The 24407-nt window shown below is 39.6% G+C and overlaps 1 protein-coding gene across 1 annotated transcript in view; it reads left to right on the top strand.

The window, feature by feature from the left end:
• Positions 1-24407, top strand: part of LOC139454398 (Y+L amino acid transporter 2-like) — a 53003-nt gene that overhangs the window by 4106 nt on the left and 24490 nt on the right. Inside the window, exons 2-4 of the mRNA XM_071236072.1 lie at positions 8430-8588; positions 10956-11091; positions 23393-23518. Of these exons, the coding sequence (XP_071092173.1) occupies positions 8430-8588; positions 10956-11091; positions 23393-23518 (421 nt within the window). The remainder of the gene's footprint in view (positions 1-8429; positions 8589-10955; positions 11092-23392; positions 23519-24407) is intronic.

The raw sequence follows: 24407 nt of genomic DNA, 5'->3' as shown, positions 1-24407 counted from the left end.
TGCCATATTTGACTAGCTTTGCAGGCATGATTTATACTACTCAAAAGAAGTTAAGGGACTCTTGTTGTTTCAGATACTGAACAAAAGTGTTAAAGGGGCACTGATCTAACGCAATTCCCCGGGACTGGTTGTTGCCTTTGTTATTGTTTTTTCCCAGTGAGTACCCGGATGTAGAGCAGAAATCTAGACTAGCTCGCGACCTCTGTTGCGCCATTCGTAAGCCCATTAGTCACTTTTATGGATACCGGTAGTAATAAGAGCGTATGGTCACATTGATCAACAAAATGAAATACAGTTTTCGAGATAATAAGGAAATGTAGGTATCTTTGTGGGTAGCATCGGTAATGGTGACGAAGTTTTGATAAGTCACTTGCTTGGTAATTTTGCGATTTTCGTTTACACTATTTTGACTTGCAACACAAAGTAAATATTTCACCTGAGCATTGCTTTTTTTATAGTGTGTATATTTTTTTACTGTCAAAATGTGTAACATATTTATTAAACGTCTAAATATTCAGTTATTTTACAAAGTGACTGAAAAACATTTCCATCTGTATTATTATGATAACGAATTCCAAACATTTTGATGTTTAATGTCATCACCAAGAGACTGAAAATGTTACGTTGAAAAGTACATTTCTATGTTGTTTGGCTTCTAATCCTACATAATAATCTGTTGTGATGTTTGTAGGCCCTTTTGATCGTCTTAATCAATCTGGACAGATTTTTTAGTCAAAATGACTGAAATATTTACACATTTTAAAAATTGCCTGAGAGAATCACATTTTACAAATTGACGGTAATCTATACACGCTCACAAAGGAAATGACCTGTGAAAACAACGTCTATCGCGCATTGAATAATTTCCCAACCAAGACATAGAAAAACAAGAACGAATCTGTTCAAATGAAGGAAAATAAAATGCAAATACCATTATTAGAAGTTACCAAATTTATGTGTATAAATAGGCAGCTTCCTTATTCGAAGCATGTATCCGTGAATATCCACACAAAGGAATAACATCCCACTCGTCTGCAGCTATACAAAATAACTTATTCGATGTCACGTGTCTCTGTAACTATCAAATATTCTAAAAGATATATATCGTTTCGGGTGTCAAGTCTCAAGGGTCGGCTGAGAAAGGCCACGTGACAACTATTTTCATTACGTCGACGGTTCCTAAAAAATCCATTGAGTTTGATAACAATGAGCAACCAATCAACGTATTATGAGTTAACCCTTTGAACAAATTGTATGTTGTTTTTACATCGGCACTTCACGCCATGATATGAGTGTATTCCCTTTGTTTTAGTAAACCTAGACATGTAAACACTCACTTTTGACATATCCACTGTGCAAGATAACAGTGATTAATCAATCAACATATTTTCTGTTAATCCTTTGATGACTTGGAACGATCCGTTGATTTACCAAAAAAAGTAAATCAACTGATCATTCATCTCTTGCTGGGCTGCCACGTGCATATTACATAACCTCACTTCAAACCTGGATTTAGATTGAATAATTACCCCAGACACAATAAATGCCAAATGAGAACCTTTGTCAGGTAATCTAAGTGGTGCTACCACTAATTGTACCTGTAATAAATTCATTAACTGAGCATCAAGTGAATGACGACAAATACACAAGTGTAGGGTTATACGAGAAAACGTGTATGACAACAAGGGAGTAGTAATCGTATTACACAATCCGAAATCCGAAAATGCTTTCACTGCATGGATACTTTTTTTAGTATTAAACTATAACCATCTGGGGTATTTCCAAATGACGACTTCCGAAGAGCTCCGCCGTTCTTTTTGTCTGTTTGTTTAGGCTGAAGAAATTATTTAACATGCGCCCTTTTTCGAATCTTTATAGATCACAGTTAACCAATCAGTGTTTATGCAAAAATGCGTAAAACAAATATTGCCTCCAGCCTCCAAGTTTATTTAGCTGTCCTTGCAGACGGTAGCCCAGTCTCTGGTCACGCTCAGTTGCGTTGCGTATCATCCGGGTACTCACGGGAGAAAAAACAATAACAAAGGCAACAACCAGTCCGGGGAATGGCGTTAGATCAGTGCCCCTTTAAGGGTCATGAACATTTTTGGGGATGTTTTTTTTTGTAGTGAAGACTGAGCACACAATTTCATAAAATATTCCAAAAGAATATTCATGATCCCTAACTTATTCCCTGCACAGCATGTTGCTATAGTCAGGCTGTCAGCAGTAACTGGAGTCATATGAAAACATTGGGTGTTTTTGTCCCCCGCCGTGCGAAAGCGCGAAGCGGGGGATATAGTATTCACGACCATCCGTACGTACGTCCTGTTTGTTGCCGCGATATCTCAAGAAATAAACACTGGATTGTCTTCATATTTGGAACTATGGTGTATATACAGACTCCGCAGACATCAGTCGGTTTGGGTGACCTTGACCCCATTTCAAGGTCACAGCAGGCAAATCTGCTTTTGGAGTTGGAAAACGGTGTTGCCGCGATATCTCAGGAACTAATCAATGGATTGTCTTCATATTTGGAATTATGGTGTATATACAGACACCGCAGACACCAGTCGGTTTTGGTGACCTTGACCCCATTTTCAAGGTCACAGCAGGCAATCGCTATATAAGTGCAATAATCTTGGACGCGACGTTAAACCCAATTTCACCCCACCTCACCACAGCAGGCAAATCTGCTTTTGGAGTTGGAAAACGGTGTTGCCGCAATATCTCAAGAACTAATCACTGGATTGTCTTCATATTTGGTACTATGTTGTATATACAGGCTAGGGACATTTCGTCACTTTGTGACAAATACTTGTTTTACTTCTTTTGAGTAGTGTGTCACAAAGTTTTTATGAAAGTTCCATCAGCATCCAGAAAGGCATTTTGGGTAAAAGATTATTTCTTTGAGCAGGATTGGTTTGGTTTGTTGTTTTTACTGAGCAATATTCCAGCTATATGACGGCGGTCTGTAAATAATCGAGTCTTGTCCAGACAATCCAGTGATTTAAATCATTAACATCGATTCACGCAATTGGGATCGATGACATGTATCAACCAAGTCAGCGAGTTTGACCACCTGATCCCGTTAGTGGCCTTTTGCGACAAGCATAGTCGCCTTTTATGGCTTGCTGAAAACCTATTATTCCCCGGATCCTCACAGGTTCTTTGAGCGGGAACCTTCTTGATCATAGCTGAACTATAGTTGTGGAAGCTCCCATGCTTTAGCATAGACTTATAGCAGCGTTCCCGTTTACCGGTAATTACCAGTTTTTTACTGGTAAAATTAGGCTTGGACCGGTAATTTCACGTGACTGCCAGTCCCTGTGGACCGGTAAATAAAGTACCTTAGAAATCTTTGTTGTTGAACAAAACATCGGTGATATTCATATAACTACATTTTTCAAACAAAGTCAGCTTGTCAGTTACCGGTACCATTAGGGTTTCCACTTGTCTATTTCAAGGTTAAATTTCCATTTGTAGCGACTTATTATTAAAGAAAGAAGAAGAGGAAATTGTGACTGAAGTTAGTGTGAATGACGTATAGACTTACTAAGTTACTTCAGAGATGATATCTTTGCACTGAACATGATGTTGAAAGAATTAAAACCAAATAACTTTCATATTTTCTTTTATTTGTTGAAAGTTGGGACTGGCAAAAATTAGGAAGGGATTGGAAATTTATAAAGTTGCCAGTCCCCAAGGACTAGCAGTTTCAAAAGCCAGCGGGAACACTGCTTATAGTCACAGGATAACAGTAACACTTAGATTGCTCTTACCTCATGATTCTGACTTCGTGGTACTGAAGGACTTGGTTTAGGCCAGGCTTTTTATCATTCTTGATTGTGGATTTTTTGTGAAAGTATTTTGTCGTGTTCTTCGGAAAGTTAATGTGTTGCCATATATGTGGGGATAGAAATTAGCACTAGTCCTATAGTCCTTGACAAACTGTCCTATAGTTAAGGTGTCATAAGTTCTTTAAATGGCATTTACAAGTTGGTATAATGAGTGTGAGTGAGTTTGGTTTGACGCCGCTTTTAACAGTATTCCAGTTATATTGCGGCGTGTCAGCTTAATGTGGGAGGAAAGCCCGAAGTGATGCAGGTCTCAGACGTTTACCACTTTGGTGAAACCCACGAACACGGGTATGGTGCTGACAAACCTAGAAACATAATCGGGGCAAACCGGGATTCGATCCCACAATCATAGGTTTCTGGCGCGCCCAAGGGACGCAACTCTGCCTAAGAAACGCAGTGCCTTAGACGACTGGGCCGCCCATGCCCCCTGGTATACAGAACAAGGGAGATAATTCTATTGATATGTTCTTTAATGCAGTGAATGTGATATGTAGATACTAACACTGTATATATTATAAAGCATGTAATATACCACATAAATATGATAAAAATCGAACAGATTAATCTTATCCATTTTTCATGTTTTTCTAAGTATCACCTTGCAAATACTAGTCATGTGCAACAAGTTGCAATATCTTTGTCATTGATGAATACTGCAATAATATTTGAAACTCGAACCCCTTAAATCTGTAATTCGGAACAGCATGGTTATGATAAGGACTCCCTGACTTTCATGCCTAATTTGGACTACTGAGCGTGATGTGCATGTTTGACAGGTGAAGCTAGACACACCAACAGATGTTGTCTTAAACGCGCTCACATCACGGAGAAGGGATCAGCTTCAAGCCTGTTTCAATAATTCACGCACAATTTTGATGATGCAACACCAGGCAAGGAGGATGACTCACAGTGCTGACACCTGAACTATTTACTCTTTAAATTTGAAATTCAAAAGAAATAATCACGCAAATAAGGAAACATTACTTCAGTGAAAAAAGTGGCTGATGCAATATTGGCAATTAGCAGATTAGTGATGAAATGACATGTATTTTTAAATTTTGTCGTGGACATTTTGACAAGAAGCATTGACTTTTATTGATTGAGTTTTCGTCTGAAATTTGTTCAGTCAATCTTGGGGTACATAAAAGTAATGTCTGTGTCTTGACATGCACCTTAATTTCAACCACCATTCCCCCAGTGTCTGATGTGTCTAGCTCAGTGAGAACATTGTTGCATGTTGTGAGTTCTTTGAGTGGCATTTAGAAGTTGGAATGGTAACTAAGACAAAATTGTTATGGATGAGCAACTTCTTAATTACAATTGGGCGACGTTTCGGTGTAGATTCTAACATCATTTGCTTGATAACGGAGTTAGAATCTACAACGAAACGTCCCAATTGTAATAAAGAAGTTGTTCATCCATAACAATTTTGTCTTAGTTATGTTGTGAGTTGTGGCGAGTATGGACCATGATGCAATACTTGATTTTAATATTTGGGAAATAAATCTTTAATCAACACCAAGGTGTCTGGTATTTCAAGGTCTACGTGAAAATTGTCTGATGTTGTGAATTGTGGAGGGTATGATGCAAGACTTGATTATATTATGTGGGAAATAAATCCTTAATTAACATCAAGGTGTCTGGTATGTCAAGGTCAATGTGAAAATTGTCTGATGTTGTGAATTGTGGAAGGTATGATGCAAGACTTGATTATATTATGTGGGAAAGAAATCCTTAATTAAAACCAAGGTGTCTGGTTTGTCTCGCCAAGCCTGAAAATCGTCTGAGGGGTTGAGTTGTGGAGATGATGATGCAATACTTGATTTATATGGGAAGTAAATCATTTGAGGTTGAGTTGATATACTTTGGACATGGGGTTTTCTCTTCCCATTTCTTTTTTCAAGCACTGTCTGGTCAAGACTTGTTTATTTACAGACCGCCATCATATAGCTGTAACATTGCTGAGTCCGGCATTAAACAAACAAAATATTATCATGATAGTTATCAAGGATTGTCTGGTCCAGATGTGGTTATTTACAGACTGTCATCATATTCCTGTAATATTGCTGAGTGCGGCATTAAACAAACAAAATATTATCATGATAGTTATCAAGGATTGTCTGTTCCAGACTTGATTATTTACAGACTGTCATCATATTCCTGTAACATTGCTGAGTGCGGCATTAAAGTTAAACAAACAAATCATTGTCATGATTGTAATCAAGGATTGGGGGCGGTCGGGTAGCCTAGTGGTTAAAGCGTTCGCTCATCACGCCAAAGACCAGGGTTCGATTCCGACATGGATACAATGTGTGAAGCCCATTTCTGGTGTCCCCTGCCGTGATATTGCTTGAATATTGCTAAAAGCGGCGTAAAACCAAACTCACTCACTCACTCACTCACTCACTCACTATCAAGGATGGTCTGTTCCAGACTTGATTATTTACAGACTCGTGTCGTCATAATCCTGTAATTTTGCTGAGTGCGGCATTAAACAAACAAAACATTATCATGATTGTTATCAAGGATTGTCAATCAGAATTGAAAGTGAAAACCTTCCACAATTTATTCTCCAAAACATTGATCAATTGAAACATTTAAAAGTTAGTGTCATATTGATTCCGAAACAAAAATACAGCTTACTGGCTGGTATCCACATGTTGAGAGCTCCATCTGTACCATTGTCAATATTTATGCTTAGATTGGCCTGGTTTGTTCGCTTGACTTGATTGATGGTCGTCATGGTCATAGTGGTAGCAATATAGTAGTTTTCATCTTTGGTCCAATCAAAAATATTCAGAAACCTAAGAATACTGGTGAAAAGGATTTAGGAAGCCTACATATTTCAAAACTGTCTGGCTTAGAGATTTTTTGATTATTACAAGACCACTGATTTTCTCAAAATCTGTGCGACTGTCTTATCTTGATAGCAAGTTCAACATTGTGTTTCAGCAATGTGCAAAGTGCACTCAGCAATATTCCAGCTATATGACGGCGAACTATAAATAATGAAGGCTGGACCTGACAATCCAGTGATTGACATCATAAGCATCGTTTCAAGCAATTGGGATACGATGACATGCATCAACCAAGTCAGCGAGCCTGACCACCCGATCCCTTTAGTCGCCTCTTACGACAAGTATAGTCACCTTTTACAGCAAGCAGGGGGGCACGGGTGGCCGAGTCATCTAAGGCGCCACGATTTGCTGTGCAGAGTTGCATCCCTTGGGCACGCCAGAAACCTACGATTGTGGGTCCGAATACCGGTTCACCCCAATTATGTTTCTAGGTTTGTCAGCACCATACCTGTGCTCATGGGTTTCACCGAAGGGGTAAACATCTGAGACCTGCATCACTTCGGGCTTTCCTCCCACATTAAGCTGACACGCCGTGATATAACTGGAATACTGTTAGAAGCGGCACTAAACCAAACTCACTCACTCACCCAATTTTACAGCAAGCATCGGTTGCTGAAGACCTGCTCTACCCCGGGTGTTTTATTAAGGTTTATTTACTACTTAGTACTAAGATGCTATCAGATTAACTCTGATGTTCATTTGGTAAGGATGGTCCGATCATCAATAACGATTATACAGCCAATTCCTAACACTAATACTGCTTATACTGACGATTCCTAAAAGTATATTGGTGTGTAGGATTTTATTTCGGGTGAGCTGCAGTACCTCTGCAGTTGGATTGTATTTTTTCATTGTCCTAAGTTGAATTGTTTTACCCTACTAGAAACAATATGCAGTGTCTCTGGGGCAGTGAGGGACTTTTTCTAAAGTTGTTTACGTCAGTGTCCTGTAGACATGGTAGAAGTAATGTATTGTGTCCGACTGGACACACCCATGAAATGCAGGACACATTCCGTCAACTGTATCAAACATTACACAATGCATTTCCTCGAATATCATTAAATTGAGAGTTTGGGTTGAATAAATTCCGATGTCAGTGACTTGGAGTGTTGACAAGGAAACAATAATTGTCTTTGTTTCCGACATTCCAACTGACCATTGTTTCACTTGCTATTTTGAAATGTTTATCACATCTGTGAGCAGTTGTCATGAAAAAAAAACAGAACTATGTCATTCTTTACTTACCTACCTGACCTACTTATTGATCCCAAATATATGAATCCTCCCTAGTGCTGGTGATGCGCATTTTGTTTGTTTGTTTAATGCCACACTTAGCAATATTACAGCTATATGGCAGCAGTCCACAAAAAAATTGAGTCTGGACCAGACAATCCGGTGATTGATATGATGAGTATCAATTCACACAATTGGGATACAATGACATGCATCAACTATGCTTGTCGTAAGAGGCGACTAATGGGATCAGGTGGTCAGACTAGCTGCCTTCGTTGATGCATGTCATCATATCCCAATTGCAGGGATCGGTGTTCATGATGTCAAACACTGTATTGTCTGGTCGAGACTCAATTATTTACAGGCCACCGTCATATAGTTGGAATATTGCTTAGTGCAACGTTAAACAACAAACAAACAAACAAAAATCCTTCGGGACTATGTATCATCCGACTCCAAATACCCCTTCGTTGTGTTCCAGGTCGGTTTGGCGTTGGTTGTCTGGTCAGGATGCGGGGTGCTGTCGCTGATTGGGGCAGTGTGTTACGCGGAGCTCGGAACAACTATTGCAAGGTCCGGAGGAGACTATGCCTATATCCTGGAGGCGTTCGGACCATTCTGTGCATTCCTTCAACTCTGGGTGAGATTTTACTTTGCTGTAATCGAGTTATGTTTTCATATTTATATGCTTTTTGAATGAGTTTTTAAGCTCATCAGATGAGCTTATGTCGTGGCATGTGGCCCTCTCAGAAACCACAGAACCTAGAAAACTGAAACTTCACATACTTGTTCCCACCAATGATGACCAAACTGTTCAAGATGTTCAAATCCAATTTTCAATATGGCTGCCATGTCAGCCATATTGAAAAACCCATTTATGGACATTCATCTGTCATTTTTGTACAAATACAATGAAATATTGTATATGTTGTTGGCAGTGCCGCTCCACATATCAAAAGGGAATTACCCCAACTCGTTTGTTTTGGTTAGTAAATGAATATCTTTAGATATGAGTAGTGAGAATCTTTCTAAATAAACATCTTAGTTTGTCCTCAAGGTGACATGGTTATGATTTGGTGCTTGCTACTTTAATTTTCTGTTTGAGATTTGAGGTTATCTGGGCCAAATCTGGGTTTCTGAACTTGCTCTGTTATCACAACTCAAGGCCACGAACCAAGTCACAGAACTTTAGTGGACGTGATTAGATGCTACCTTGTCCATGAATGCCAATTCTTCTGTGTATTAAGTGGCCATGTTGTGAACTGGGGGATTGACTACAGATCAGATCTATTCCGTCAAAATACCAAGTTACCAATGTTAAGAATATTTATTTTAGTTTTTTCAGTTTACCAGCAACTATTATCTTGATAATTCAGTATTTGTGGAACATTTATTTTAATTCTAACATACTAAGTCTGGCATGGTATTTCTATTCTACATTGTTATAAAGTCTATAGCCAAATAAATGCCAAAGCTAATTTGGTATTGTTTTTTATGTCAAGTAGGTAGAGAATTAAACAAATTTCTAAACTTTGCTACTTGACAGTCCTTGTCAGGTTAATTCAAAGTGGATGTATACTACTTAAAAAAACTTAAGGACCACCGATTCTTTCATATTTCGGTAATTAATCTGTCATGGCATGACAAATTGACTACAGCATGTACAGTAATATGAAAGAATGGGTGTTCTTTAACTTCTTTTGAGTAGTATAGATTAATCACCCAGTCACTTATTACCCTAATTACAAAGGGTTGTCATCACTCGTCCTACTGGCAAGGCAGTGTCTAGACACACACTGGGGATAGGCACAGAGTCAGGTCAGGTCACCTTGTTACAGAAGGCACAGTTACCTCAGCACTCTGCTGAATAATCAATTTAATAATATTATTATTTAATAATATTATTGTTATATTTCTGTTCAAATGGTACTTCTTCAATCAATAACAAGGGTGTGCACTGTTATTGGTATATTGGTAAATTGAGGTTCATTTTTTCCACGATACGTATCACAATATAATTTTTTCATGCTCGATTTATCGGGTGACGTCAAATAACAAGTTTTTATTGTTATTTTCTTGCCAAATGCCTTCGTTGTCCTTGAGCATGCATCTTGGGTCCCAAGATTGCTGCATATTTTTTTGTGTTTTTTATGTTGCACCAGCATCTTGTTTTGTTCCATTGTTGAACTTCAATTTATACCTTAAAGTATCAGATTGCTTCCGAATTCAAAATTTAGAATTATATTATATATATTGTGATGCATATCGCTAGACCTGTGAAGAACCGGGGTAGAATAGGTCTTCAGCAACCCATGCTTGCCCTAAAAGGAGACTATGCTTGTCTTAAAAAGCAACTAACAGGATTGGGTGGTCAGGCTCGCTGACTTGGTTGATGCATGTCATCAGTCCAACAAGCGTGGATCGATGCTCATGTTGTCAATCACTGGATTGTCTGGTCCAGACTCTATTATTAACAGACAGGCTACATATAGCTGGAATATTGCTGAGTGCGTTGTTAAACAACAAACAAAAACCAAAATCAACATGCTCGGTGAGCTTTGTTTGGTTCTCTATGCCATGTTGGTGAAGCGTTCTCTGACGTTGCATGGTATTCCATGCTTCATGATATTCCCTTTCATGGCATTCATTACAAGATGTTAATGCTGTTTCTCCTGTTCCATGCCGCTGAATCTTCTATTGTCCTTAACATGCTGATTAAGGGAGAAAAATTGTTTGCATCAAACATGACCTCATTGGTATTCCGGGTTGGAATAGGTTCTTTTGTTGTTTACTAGATGATTTACTCTGTGAATGGATGAGACGTTACACGCTCGGTGGCTTGTTTCATTGCTTACCCAGGCAGCAGGGGAAGGTGCTGAAAATATCAATTACTGGTTTTGCTTGGATAATTGATATATTTTGATAATTACCGTTTGATACATGTTGGTAATTGACATGCGATATGTTTTGACAAAAAATAACAATGTTTCTTTATTTTTGTTTCCAGGTAAATTTAATAATTATTCGACCTACAGCTCAAGCTATTGTGGCCTTGACCTTTGCAAATTATGCACTTCAACCCTTCTTCGTTGACTGTGTTGCTCCCGACACTGCAGTTCGTCTGTTGGCAGCATTGTGTATTAGTAAGTAGCCTGTGTTTTTTGTTACTTTTTGAGATATACCGTATAAGGGCCCCTCCCCCAATAAGCGCCCCCCCCCCCCCAAAACAAAATAAAAAAATTATATAGTAATTATTTTGTTTTAAATGAAAATCGTCCGGGAACCGAGGTTTCCGGATATTTGAAGTCTGCATAAGCGGGGCATGACTGTATTCTGTTTATTTTAGATATTTGTGACTTTGAATATCGTGCGCAGAGAAAAATTACACCATACCCCTTCAGCGAAGTCCGGCAAACGAACGGGTGATGAGAAACTTCGTCAGTACAAATTCGAAATTTGAGATAAAAAATCACCAGACATGTTGATTTACCGTTTAAATTGTATTTTTGGTTCAGCTAGGCATTGTTTTATATCCAGGGATTAAGATTACCTTGTGCATTTTCTCGTAAACTAAGCCGGACACAGCAATCAGCTGTACACACGCTTGCTTGGAATCTACCGGTGATTCGGTCAAGACACACCAAATGATATAACTTGACAGGATTTTAATGCCAGGATCGGCAAACGTTGTATCTGAAACTATTTTTTTTATCAGGAATAATATATTCCAATATCTTGTTAATTTAGATGCAGCTTTTACTAAACATATTTAAAATAATAATAACCCTAAGCGAAGCAGCTGATCGTTATTGCCAGGTATTATTTTTCACATGGAACCAGTCTGACCAGTCACCGTGATCGCGAGAATTACATAGAATCGTCCAACAAAAACAAATATGACTTTTAACGAATCAAAGTATGGCATTTATGATATATGTATCCATTCTCTGTCAACTAAAGTTCATTTAAAGGCGTCAATAGCGGTAATCTGACTGTGGTTGCTGTTAATAACGGTGAGTTGTGCGATCTTCTGATCGCTTTACACACGATTTCGCCAAAATTAATTAAAACAATATTAAAAGGAATTTTGAATAAAATTAATGAATTAAGTTACAAAGATAAGTCCAGATATACAAAGAACACTTTTTATAGCAAGACAGTGTAATTACATGAATAATTTGCGAACTTCAGTATGGATTTGCTGACATGGTATTTCCGGTGTTACGTGCTCACAGTAATGTCTTTCCATGGGGGAAAAAACATCAGAACTCATTAATTTGTGTATAATGCGAACCCCCTTCTACACAGCTGTGTTTTTTTGGAAAAAAAGTGTGCACTATTCTCAAGAAAATACGATAAGGCTTACTGATGAATTTACGCCAATTTGACTCTGAATTTGTCCCAATAAGCAATGGGTCGAATACGGAATCTCAAGTAACCCATGCTTGTCGTAAGAGGCAACTAATAACAAGTGGTCAGGCAACTCATGGCTGGTCAGGCTTGCTGACTTGGCTGATGCAAGTCATCCTATCCCAATTGCATAGATAGATGCTCATGATGTCGATCACTTGATTGTCAGGTCCAGATTCTATTATTTACAGACTCATTGAAAGTAGATTCGGCATAATGTTATTTTACTTTCAGATGTTTACAGTGGTGTATAATCACTTAATATATAATAAACAATGAGATTCTACATGTATTTTCCAACCCGTGAAGATCCGAATTTGAATAGGTCTTCAGCAACCCATGCTTGCCGTACATCATCCTTGTCGTAAGGGGCGACTAACGGGATCTGGTGGTCAGGCCCGCTGACTTGATAGATGCATGTCATCGTATCCGAGTTGCGTGGATCAATACTCATGATGTCAATCACTGGATTGTCTGATCCGGACACGATTATTTACAGACTCAGGGATTATCCTGGAAATGTTTACCTATGAGAGAAAATCTCCCCTGGTCCAAAGGCGATGAGATTTTTGGGCTTGTAATGAGATTTTGCTAATTTTTAGAGATATTTCATATTCACCCAGTGTGGAAACTGTATTTGATTTTTGGTACTTGTGACTCAAAAAATTGTTGCAAGTAATATTACTAGATTATATAGATATATCCTTGGATATCCCATTTTCAAACATTAGTTATTCCACTGCGAGTACATGTATTAGCATTAGTATTAACCAAAAATTACAATCGACTTACATTTCTGTTCTACTTTGGGAGAAATTACACTAATATTTGTGTATTTCTGTTCATTGTCGACTTGATGGGGAATTATTCGCGAGGACAATTATAGATCGTTTAGGAGGCATGTTTATCACCATCAGCTGTTCATTTCGTTGGCATGCAGGAGACAACAATCTGCAGTTATCAAATTTCGACAATATGTGTTTAGATCGTAATTCAATATATTTAGAGTGATGACATGAAATTGCGACTTTTGTAAATGGTATTACAGTTTGTTCGCAAAAAATATATTATTTACATTCCAGTGCTTTTGTAGCAGGGCGTGGAGTCGTCCCACAGATGACATCCTTACCTTGTCAGCTTTCTGACGGTGTTAACCTCTTTGGTCATGTGGACAAGGCCTCCGACCTCGGTTCAGAATGTCCGTGGTTCGAATCCCATCACGGGACTCGGAAATTTTATGGCCGCTACATTGGCGCCCAACGTGGGGCTGAGCACGTTCATATTAAATTTGAGCAAAATAAGCATCAGTACCCTACTATGCGGCCCGAGATGTGCCTTCTGTTGACGGGGGAGTATGTAGCAGGGCGTGGAGTCGTCCCACAGATGACATCCTTACCTTGTCAGATTGCTGACGGGGTTAACCTCTTTGGTCATGTGGACAAGGCGTCCAACCTCGGTTCAGAAGGTCCGTGGTTCGAATCCCATCACGGGACTCAGAAATTTTATGGCCGCTACACTTTCGTCAATTTCGCCGTCTTATTTCCATCTGAAGTGTGTACCATATCAGAGGCCGGGTCTCTGATCGTATCAAATGAAATCTTATCAATATGCACTTTTCATTGAATTTGAAGTGACAGTTCGTTATACAATGACTATTGCTCCAGGTTCACCCTCTTGTTTAATTAGCCAGAATTAAGTCATTTATTTCACCCATGTGCAGCAGCCAGAAAATGTTTACAGGTAACCGGAAGTTGCAAAGACTTGACATTCATGATGTTTGCGTTAGATTTGAATGATTAAGTAACAGTTTCAATTTTGATGGACAAATTTGGAAGCAAAGGTATCGAAGCATATTCTAAAAAATCTAAATCCAACTTGCTGTTGGGCCACTAGAAATAGTTCAAAATTTGTAATTCAAGCTCGGGGGCCATTCTTGCATGACGGTACGTTCATGAAAACTCTTCCACCAGCAAGGCGAATCTCATCTAAATTGCAATCATTTCTGATCTGCAGTTCATAAATTATTATGGAGAAATAGTTGTATGTATATTCATATAGTTTTTTGTTTTGCTGTCATTCCAAAATCGAAAGTTGCTCGTGTTTTGAAACTTTACCTGTGATTGCCTTTTTCTCTCTTGATTTCTGCATGGAGGCACATACATGAAGATCATCATCTTTGATTTCTGCTAGGATTTAAGTCTTAAAAAAATATGTTTAATGACTTGGATTTGTAGATCACGGAGTAAGATTTTCGTGCGCTACCAAAGTGTTTAGTTTGTAAAAACAACGCACTCCACCATTGTCAGCTGATACAAATCTCCATGTAGTGATATAGGAATCAGTTATTCACAGTAAGAGATAGCATGCAATGTTGCTAGTTTGCAAATCGCTGTTTCGATTGACAACATTTTTAGGTAGCGTAGATAAATTTATTTTTTATTTTTGTAGGTGAAAATGAGAGTGTTAATGCAGATAAAACTATTGAAAGATCTACGCGATTTTCAATCGCGCTGATTGAATGTTTATGAGATGTCTACGACAACTATGCGAGAATATCGCGGAATCACGGCCTAAGTCAATCCCAGCAGACTGCTGTCATATAGCTGGAATATTGCTGAGTGCGGCATTAAACAACAAACATAACAATGGTTGACGTAATATGGCAGTGTTGATGTAGCGTTCAGTGACACAGTCAGATTCATGACACGGTTTGAGCTTCAATACAGAAGAAACTACTTCTTCACCACACAAACGAACATGTATTTTCCTGTTTGTTTGGAGCACACAAGATGTTTTTTAAATGACACAACACTTGGCACATGCTTTTGGCTTTCAGCCCATATCGAGCTGACATGCTGTGACACAGAATCTTTTCTTACGTATAGAGCGCACTTTGATGTGAAGAATATTGTACTGAATATATGAACTGGGATGCTGACATAATGTTCAAAAGGGCTTTAAACTGTCCAAACTGTCTCACTATAGTGAGTGAGTATGGTTTTACGGCTTTTAGCAATATTCCGGCAATATCACAGCGGGGATCACCAGAAATGGGCTTCACACATTGTTATGTCACACTATAACATCCATTTGTCATCTCCCAGACCTCAGATAATTAATGAGAAAAGGAATTCAACTCAAGTCTAGAAGGGGGGCACGGGTGGCCCAGTCGTCTAAGGCGCTGTGATTCGCTGCGCAGAGTTGCGTCCCTTGGGCACGCCAGAAACCTATGATTGTGGGTTCAAATCCTGGTTATGTTTCTAGGTTTGTCAGCACCATACCCGTGCTCGTTGGTTTCACCGAAGTGGTAAACGTCTGAGACCTGCATCACTTCGGGCTTTCCTCCCCCATTAAGCTGACACGTCGCGATATAACTGGAATACTGTTAAAAGCGGCGTTAAACTCAACTCGCTCACAAGTCTAGAATGATTTGGCAAGTCTAGATTGCCTGAAATTAAGCGTTGTTCTGGGCTCCATTTGGATGTTGCTTTGTAGTTTGTAGAGATATATGTTTAAATAAGATGACATTTCTTGGACTAAATGTTAGTCTATAACATATGTTATTTCAGTGGACCTGTGAAGATCTGGGGTAGAATATGTTTTCAGCAGCCCATGCTTGCCGTGAAAAGGCGACTATCGGAATCGGGTGGTCAGCCTCGCTGACTAGGTTGATGCATGTCATCGTATCCCAATTTGCGTGGATCGATGATCATGATGTCAATCACTGGATTCTCTGTTCCAGACTTGATTATTTACAGAGCACAGTCATATAGTTGGAATATTGCTGAGTGCGGCATTAAACAACAAACAAAACAAAACAGAACAAAATTTCAGTGTGGACTAAGTAATCTTCACATATGCAAGTTTTTGGCCCTTTCAGTGTGTATGTGGCTACAACATGGGTTATTATTTCAGCTTCCGACTGAGGTACAATTTTCGTAATGGCAGTAATTTCTGTGATGGAGGTACATGCCAGCGCACAAATCCCTATGAAAATGAAATGGCTTAGTTAATGTGATATTTGTGGGTTTTTTAAATAATTTGCTATCATTTCTGTCAACTAAACTGGAAAAATGATCTGCCTTTTGCAGGATTTATAAGGATATGCTACTTCACATCATGAATATATACTGAACAACAAAAGTTCCTGTGACATTGAATAAGATTTAATGCAAGCTTATGTTTTTTACCAAATCTGAAACAATTTCGGTTTGCAACAAATAAAAGACTCCTGTAAGTGTTCAAATGGTTTAATATGCCATACTGACTTCAGAAAATGTGTGATTTAAAAAAAACCATGAACATGCCGAAATGTCAAGCAACACATTTGCATCTCATGGAATGGACTAGGCGTCGCACAAAGTCCTGTTGGTTATCTGTCCATATCTGCTGGATATATCTCCTTTTTTCGAAGTTCCTGGTGTGTCTGTGGAACATGTGGTTGACGTCGAAGGCGCCAATCCATCTCATCCCACATCTGCTCAATTGGTGAGAGATCAGGGGAGCAAGCCGGCCAGGGGATGACATTCACGTTGTTTTGTTGAAGAGAATCCTGAACAAGTCGAGCAATATGATACCGGGCGTTGTCATGTTGAAAGGTAATGCCTGGGCCATGACGACGCACGGTAGAACAACAGGGACGATGATCTCGTTGCGGTAGCGCTGTCCATTGAGATTTCCCTCTACCACTATCAAACGGGTCCTCTGTCTTGCTGTAATCCCACCCCATACCATAACGCTGCTGTCCCCCAACCGATCTTCTTCCATGACACAATGATTGACGTAACGTTCACCTCGACGTCGGTACACTCGAATCCGTCCATCGCTGTGGCTGAGGTGAAAAAGAGACTCGTCAGTGATTAGAACTTGTCTCCACTGCATGGCTGTCCAGCGTAGACGCTGTGTGCACCACTGTAGACGTGCTTGACAGTGGTTTCCTGTCAAAATGGGACGTCTGGAGGGTCTTCTGGCGACAATCCCTGCACATCTGAGGCGACGACATACACTTTGTGAAGATATTCGTCGAAGGCCTAGTACAAGCAGGCACAAACACACACAAATGCATTCACGTCGCTATATAAGTGCAATAATCTTGGACGCGACGTTAAACCCCATTTCACCTCATCTCACCTCACCTCACCCCACCCCACCCCACCCCACCCCACCCCACCCCACCCAGGAGATGGTGTGTATCTTACTGGGTTCAGAATGATCAAGACTTTTCCTAAATCTTGCAACTTTAGTGGTTGTTTTTGTGACTTGCTGTTCATGGACAGATTTGACAGGGATTACAGTTTCTGGTACAAAGAAACAGTTATTGGAAGGGGGTGTACCGGTATTTAACAACAAATTTGTATGTAACCAGCAGGGCTTGCCCCGTTTGAAAGTTACTGTCCCTTCTCCAAGCTACCTGGCCTACAACTAAACGGCTCTGAAAACTCCTGACCACTAAAACATTTAATTGTTATGAAATTTCTACCTCTATTACATATCTGCCATAAATCCTGTATTTTGGCTTCAATCACACTAACTAAAATTTTCAGATTTTCAACAGACGTCCTCTTCACTGTCAATTACACACAATTAGTTGCCGCCAAGTAGTCTCGTAACTACCCTGAAACTACTCTGAAAACTACTGACCACTAAAACATTTATTCCTTCTCTCTGAGATTAGATCTTGGCTTCCATTTGCCGCATTTCATGGCGATTTATGAGCAAATAAGGAAGTTGTTGCACACAACATTACAAAATGGTGGCTGGTTGTCATTCTACCAAGATGATGCAGTTTAAAAAAATTAAATATACATGGAGAAGGGTTGAAATTTTGACAAGCCATTTACTCTACGATTCAGCAAGCCCTTTGTATTTTGAACTGGCCACAGACCAACAGCTAGGCCTGCTAGAGGAACTCTGTAAACTCTAAGTGTATTTCCATGTGTCTTAGTGCAGAAGCATCACATCTATGTGCACAAGTGTCATGGACTGAGTGACTGGTTCTTCATCTAAGTGCTTCACAGATCAGATCCTCTGATAAGGAAGGGAAGCCTCACAATCACAAAGGAATGTAAATTCTCTGGCTTCTGTCATGTGTTCTTGAATGCCAAAAATGTCCTGCTTGGATGAAGACATGTAATTGTAAAGGACCTAATCATTGTGCCAAGATGTTTCGACATTCTAGTAACCATGGTAACAAACTCGAGAGCAGTCTGTGACTAGTCCAAAGCCCGAGTCTAGAAAAATATTCTTCGATCTAGTTATAATATATCTGCCAATAAAAGTCTGTACATTGACACTGAGATGTTTGATGGGTTTGGCCAGTAGACACCAAAGTTTTGGTACAGATTGCAAGCATGTTGGTGTTGCAGGGATAATTCTAGGATGGGGCCTTGTGCTTTAAGCCCCTAAATTTGAGAAAAGGCCCACATTTACAAATACAATGGGGCATTTTAACATTTAGCTGTAGGGGTATACCTCTGGAATATTTGAAATTTTCACATAAAGGGTCCATGTCAGAAAATCCTGTTGTTGTCTACGAGACTGATAATGATGATGATGATGATAATGATGATGATGATGCTGCTGATGATGATGATGATGATTGTTATAATTGATCAGTACTGAGGTCTGTATTGTACAAAATGTACTATGGACTAAGATTTTGGCAGAGATTATAGAAAGGGTTTTGTCACTTGTTTACTCTGAAATACAACACGATAGGTACCACGGCAGACTCCAAGATACTTGCACAGTTGTTGATGACAGTTAGTATGGCAACTGTCCAAGTTGACTGTTGAGAATATTCTTCCAAGGAAATACTTACCAGATGGTAGCAAGGTTAACCATTAAGTTAAGTCAGGAATATCTGGTTGAGAATGTGGAATGGGACAGAGGTATGACCTGATTAGAGCTCGCATTGCTGGTTGTCAAGAATCCTTGGAACAGGACAAAAATAAAGTGATGAGGTTGTTGTTGTTATTGCCGATACAAGTGGCTGCTATGTACCATTGCTGGGATCCAGGGATTCTCAGTAGATGGGTTTTGTCACCTTGAATGTTGATAACATTGTACACATGAACCCCTCGGGGATTCCGAGACAGACATGTTCCCCAGCAGCATTGCTGGCTGCTAGAGGCAACTTACTGAATTGAGTTGACAGTGACTTGCTTGATGGCATGTCCTTGAACTACAATAGTGTGGACCGCTGCTCACAATATCAGTTACTTCATTTTCTGGTTAAGACTTGATTGTTGACGTGTAGCCGTCATATAGCTGGAATATTAGTTATGAGTTATGACTGCATGAGTTATGAGTACATCATTAAGCAACAAAGTGTTTAAATATATAGCTCCTTTGAGACCGTAGTTGGTAGCGTTGATCATGTTGATGATGCTAGTTGTGTTAGTTCTGACATTGGATGTTATGTTTTTCAAGAAGAATTTGGAAAATTACCTTGCAAAGTACACTTACAAGTTGATCCAACGCTACAGCGTACTGTCAGTTATCAGAATTGAGTGCCAATTTCGCATCGTGATCAGTTGAAGGTTGAGTAGAGAGTGTTAATACCTGAGAACAATATCTTTTATCATGGATATTTTGTTTGGTCAGAGCAATCGAAGCAATATGTTTTCAGGAAACTGTCCTGTGTCATTGTAGTTCTTAATTTGTCGATTTACTCTGTTATGTGACTTGACAATCTGTAACTTCATATTGATGCTGATATTTAACCGAACAAGTCCATTGACTTGGTGCGAGTATTTCCTGCATATTTATTATTTTACACAATATTTTCACTTCCCTGTTTGTTCGTTTGTTTTCTTCACACAATACATGTTCAGCAATGTCTCAGGACCAGCTCAGAGGCAGACATTCTGTCCCAAGTCTGCAGTATGCTCTCTTTGAAATTACAACTATGGCGCAGAGCACATGGGTACAATTTGAATAGCCTGTTTCTGGTGTCCCCTGCTGTGGTATTGCGGGAATGTTGCTTAAAGTAGCATAAAATCAAACTCACTCCCTCACTCACTGGTGCAGAGAAGACTTTTAATTCACACGGACATCAGGGCCAATAAAGATACAGGGGCTTTGATGCTTACTTTACAATGTTACATTTTATTATCCATTTATTTATTCCAGATATCTATGGAAGCCTTTTAGGGCCATTTGTTTTGGGGTTGTTCTTGAAATACCAAGATGCTATTGAAATTTCAAGTTTCTAAGTTTGTTTGACGCCACTCTCTGCACTATTCCAGCTATATGATGGCAGCCTGTAAATATTCCAGTCTGGAACAGACAATCCAGTGAACGATGTTGTGAGTAATATCATACCATGCTATCGGGTACGATGACACGCAATAAACCAACTCAATCAACCTAGCCTGACCACCCAATCCATTTGGTCACCTGACAACCAGCATATGTTGTTGGGGAACTAGCATCCCCAGAGTGTGGGTTCAGAATTGAAATTAGTTGATTTCTTCACAGAATGCCACAAGTAAAGTGACACCTAAGACCATTCTAATAGAACAGAAGTGTACTGACAGATGAAGTGCCAGTCAGAGGGGGTGGTCGGGTAGTCTAGTGGTTAAAGTGTTCGCTCATCACGCCGAAGGCCCGGGTTCGATTTCCCAGTAGGGTACAACATGAAGCCCATTTCCGGTGTCCCCTGCCTTGATATTGCTGGAATAGTTCTAAAAGCGGCGCAAAACCATACTCACTCCAGTCAGAGGTCTAACATTTCACATGCCATTACATCGGAAGTATATATCTAAGCTATTCATGCAGTACCCACAGAAACCGATATTGTTAGATCCCAATTAATTTAAACATAGAAAATAATGTGAACTGATACATCAGACACAAATATTGGTTCTATCAGGTTCATGTATCTTGTTATGTTTCATGTAAAAATGACTTTTTTTAGGATTATTTAGTCATCAATTACTCAGAGGAACGGTCGTCGAGATGTTTGCCTCCTTGCCACAAGGTTTCCATCAAACAAGTCAAACAAACATGTCAAACAGACATGTCAAATATTGCATTGTCTCGGCTTGTAATGATGTGGAAGTTCCTGGATAACTGTAGAGCCTGGCTGTGATTGCTGCTGCTATCTATAACATTGGCATTGATTTTCTTAATACTATTCATTGGAAAGGATCACAAATTCTCCAACATGCGGGGGCGTGTTCGATTCGGTGTATTTATCAGGAGGGTGGGTGGAAATCTTGTCGTCATTCAGTGTAACAGATAGATAATTGACTTCTCAAAGTAAAGATCTCAAAGCTTCAGTTCTGTGTATCTTTTTCCTGTGTTCTGGGAACTGGATTGTACAAACCAAAGTTGTCTATTTGATCACAAATGTTGATAAGTGTTTTTTATGCGTTGTATCCCTAATCAATATTCTGGTATTGTTTGCTTGCTTGCTTGCTTGCTCGCTCGCTCGCTCACTCACTCACTCACTCACTCACTCACTCACTCACTCACTCACATTGAAATGGTGTGATCCCATTGAAAATAATGCAGAGCTCGAGATAAGCTTCATATTTGCGTAAAATACACATTTATTAAACTGAAATATGCAAACAAATCAAATCCTTGTGTATGAAATACGCAAGAAAAACTATATACACGCTATGAAATAAATTCAATGCATATATTACAACTGTTAGATAAAATGATTGTGTATCAGCCGATTGCCAAGAGACCCGTGAAGATTCCGTGGTAGAATAGGTCTTCAGCAACCAATGCATGCCGTAAAAGGTGACTATGCTAGGCGACTAACGGGATTCGGGTGGTCAGGCTCGCTGACTTGGTTGATGCATGTCATCGATCCCAATTGTGTGGATCGATGCTCATGTTGTCAATCACTGGTCTGTCTGGTCCAGACTCGATTGTTTACAGACCGTCGTCATATAGCTGGAATATTGCTGAGTGCGGCGTTAAACAACACAACAACCAACCAACCAAGTTGACTTACCCAACAGTTTCAACAGTATGCAACAAACATACTGGTAGATGCCAATTAAAAAGCACATCCTGCCTTGTCAATGTACATGTTGTTTCTTAAACAGTCGCTGATTGGTGATTAAAGAAATAGCAACTTTCTTACAACATGTACAATGCTAGGTTTTGCCAACAAAAATGGCTTCTCTGAGAGGGAGCCATAAGCAGACCCAGACGGGTATACTACTATTACATAGTTTTAAATGATTTTCAGGGCTTATTACGAAACAGTTTTTCAAGTTAAAATACCCAAATGTCAGGAAATAAGGGGATAAAAAAAAAATTTGCATGCCCTCTAAAAATTGTGGATACCCAATCAAGATCAAACCACTGGGTAAACTACCCAAACAACCAAAAACTTATCTAGCCCTCTGGTATTATGACACTTTTAGACATTATACTTTCAATTATGTAAAATGATTTTAAAAGAAACCACACAATTAGGCAATCGGCAAACATATGCCACTGATTAGTTGGATATGTGAGTGTGTGAGTTGGGTTTTAAGGCTGCTTTTAACAGTATTCCAGTTACATCGCGGGGTGTCAGCTTAATGTGGGAGGAAAGCCGGAAGTGAAGCAGGTCTCCAACATTAACCGCTCGATGAAACCCACAAGCACGGGTATGGTGCTGACAAACCTAGAAACTGGGATTCGAACCCACAATCATAGGTTTCTGGCATGCCGAGTGGATGCAACTCTGCACAGCAACCGCAGTGCCTTAGACTAATGGGCCACCCATGCCCCATCTGATATGGGAAGATCTGAAGAAACAAAACAGCAATCTCATTGAAGTCAGATCTTCTACTCCTATACGATACCTCGCTGCATGAAGATCTGACGACACCTCCAATGAAGCTCCAGTCAGTCAATCAAGAGTTGAGGCTTCTAAATTCTTGGTATTAATGAGCGATGTATTTTGACCGGCATGTCAGATTTCTATGTCACAAGATACATGATATTTGTGTACACAGGATTTTCACAAATGTCTTATCCAATCTTTCCTTGTGAATTGTTATCAGTATGGTATGTTTGCAGGTATTCTGACGTTTGTGAACATGGCCAGTGTGAAGGCTGCCACTCGGATCCAGGACTTGTTCACAATAGCCAAGCTTCTCGCCCTAGTCATCATCACCATCGCTGGCATCGTCATGATGAGCCTAGGTGGGTATACGATGCAATAATGTCCTGACATTATCATGATGGGCCTGGGTGGGTATACGATGCAATAATATCCTGACATTATCATGATGGGCATGGGTGAGTATACGATTCAATAATATCCTGACATTATCATGATGGGCCTGGGTGGGTACACGATGCAATAATATCCTGACATTATCATGATGGGCCTAGGTGGGTATACGATGCAATAATATCCTGATATTATCGTCAAGATGGGCCTAGGTGGGTATACGATGCAATAATATCCTGATATTATCATGATGGGCCTGGGTGGGTATACGATGCAATTATATCCTGATATTATCGTCATGATGGGCCTAAGTGGGTATACGATGCAATAATATCCTGATATTATCATGATGGGCCTGGGTGGGTATACGATGCAATAATATCCTGATATTATCATGATGGGCCTGGGTGGGTATACGATGCAATTATATCCTGATATTATCGTCATGATGGGCCTAAGTGGGTATACGATGCAATAATATCCTGACACCATCGTCATGAAGGGCCAGGGTGGGTATACGATGCAATGATATCCTGACCATATCATGCCAGGCCTAGGTGGGTAAACGATGCAAAATTATCCTGACACCATTTCATGATGGGCCAACATTGCCTGGGGGGTACTACGATACAATCACATACTGAGACATTTGGCAGTTGGTCATTTCAAGCTGCAAGACAGTCCCTTTAGGACAAACATCCACTTGATATAAGATCAGTTGTAGAACTAGGTATTTTGAAATCGAGATTGAAGAGATCTACTCAAAGCTTTCAACATGCACACATAAGTGTCTTTCAGATCTCGAAAGAGGCGACTAACGGGATCAGGTGGTCAGGTGATCCCAATTGCGTGGATTGA

Source organism: Haliotis cracherodii, unplaced genomic scaffold (genome assembly GCF_022045235.1).
Source record: "Haliotis cracherodii isolate W230 unplaced genomic scaffold, xgHalCrac1.p SCAF_10, whole genome shotgun sequence".
Lineage (NCBI taxonomy): Eukaryota > Metazoa > Mollusca > Gastropoda > Lepetellida > Haliotidae > Haliotis > Haliotis cracherodii.
Note: the sequence above shows the minus strand (reverse complement) of the source record. Positions and strands in the feature narration are given on the sequence as shown.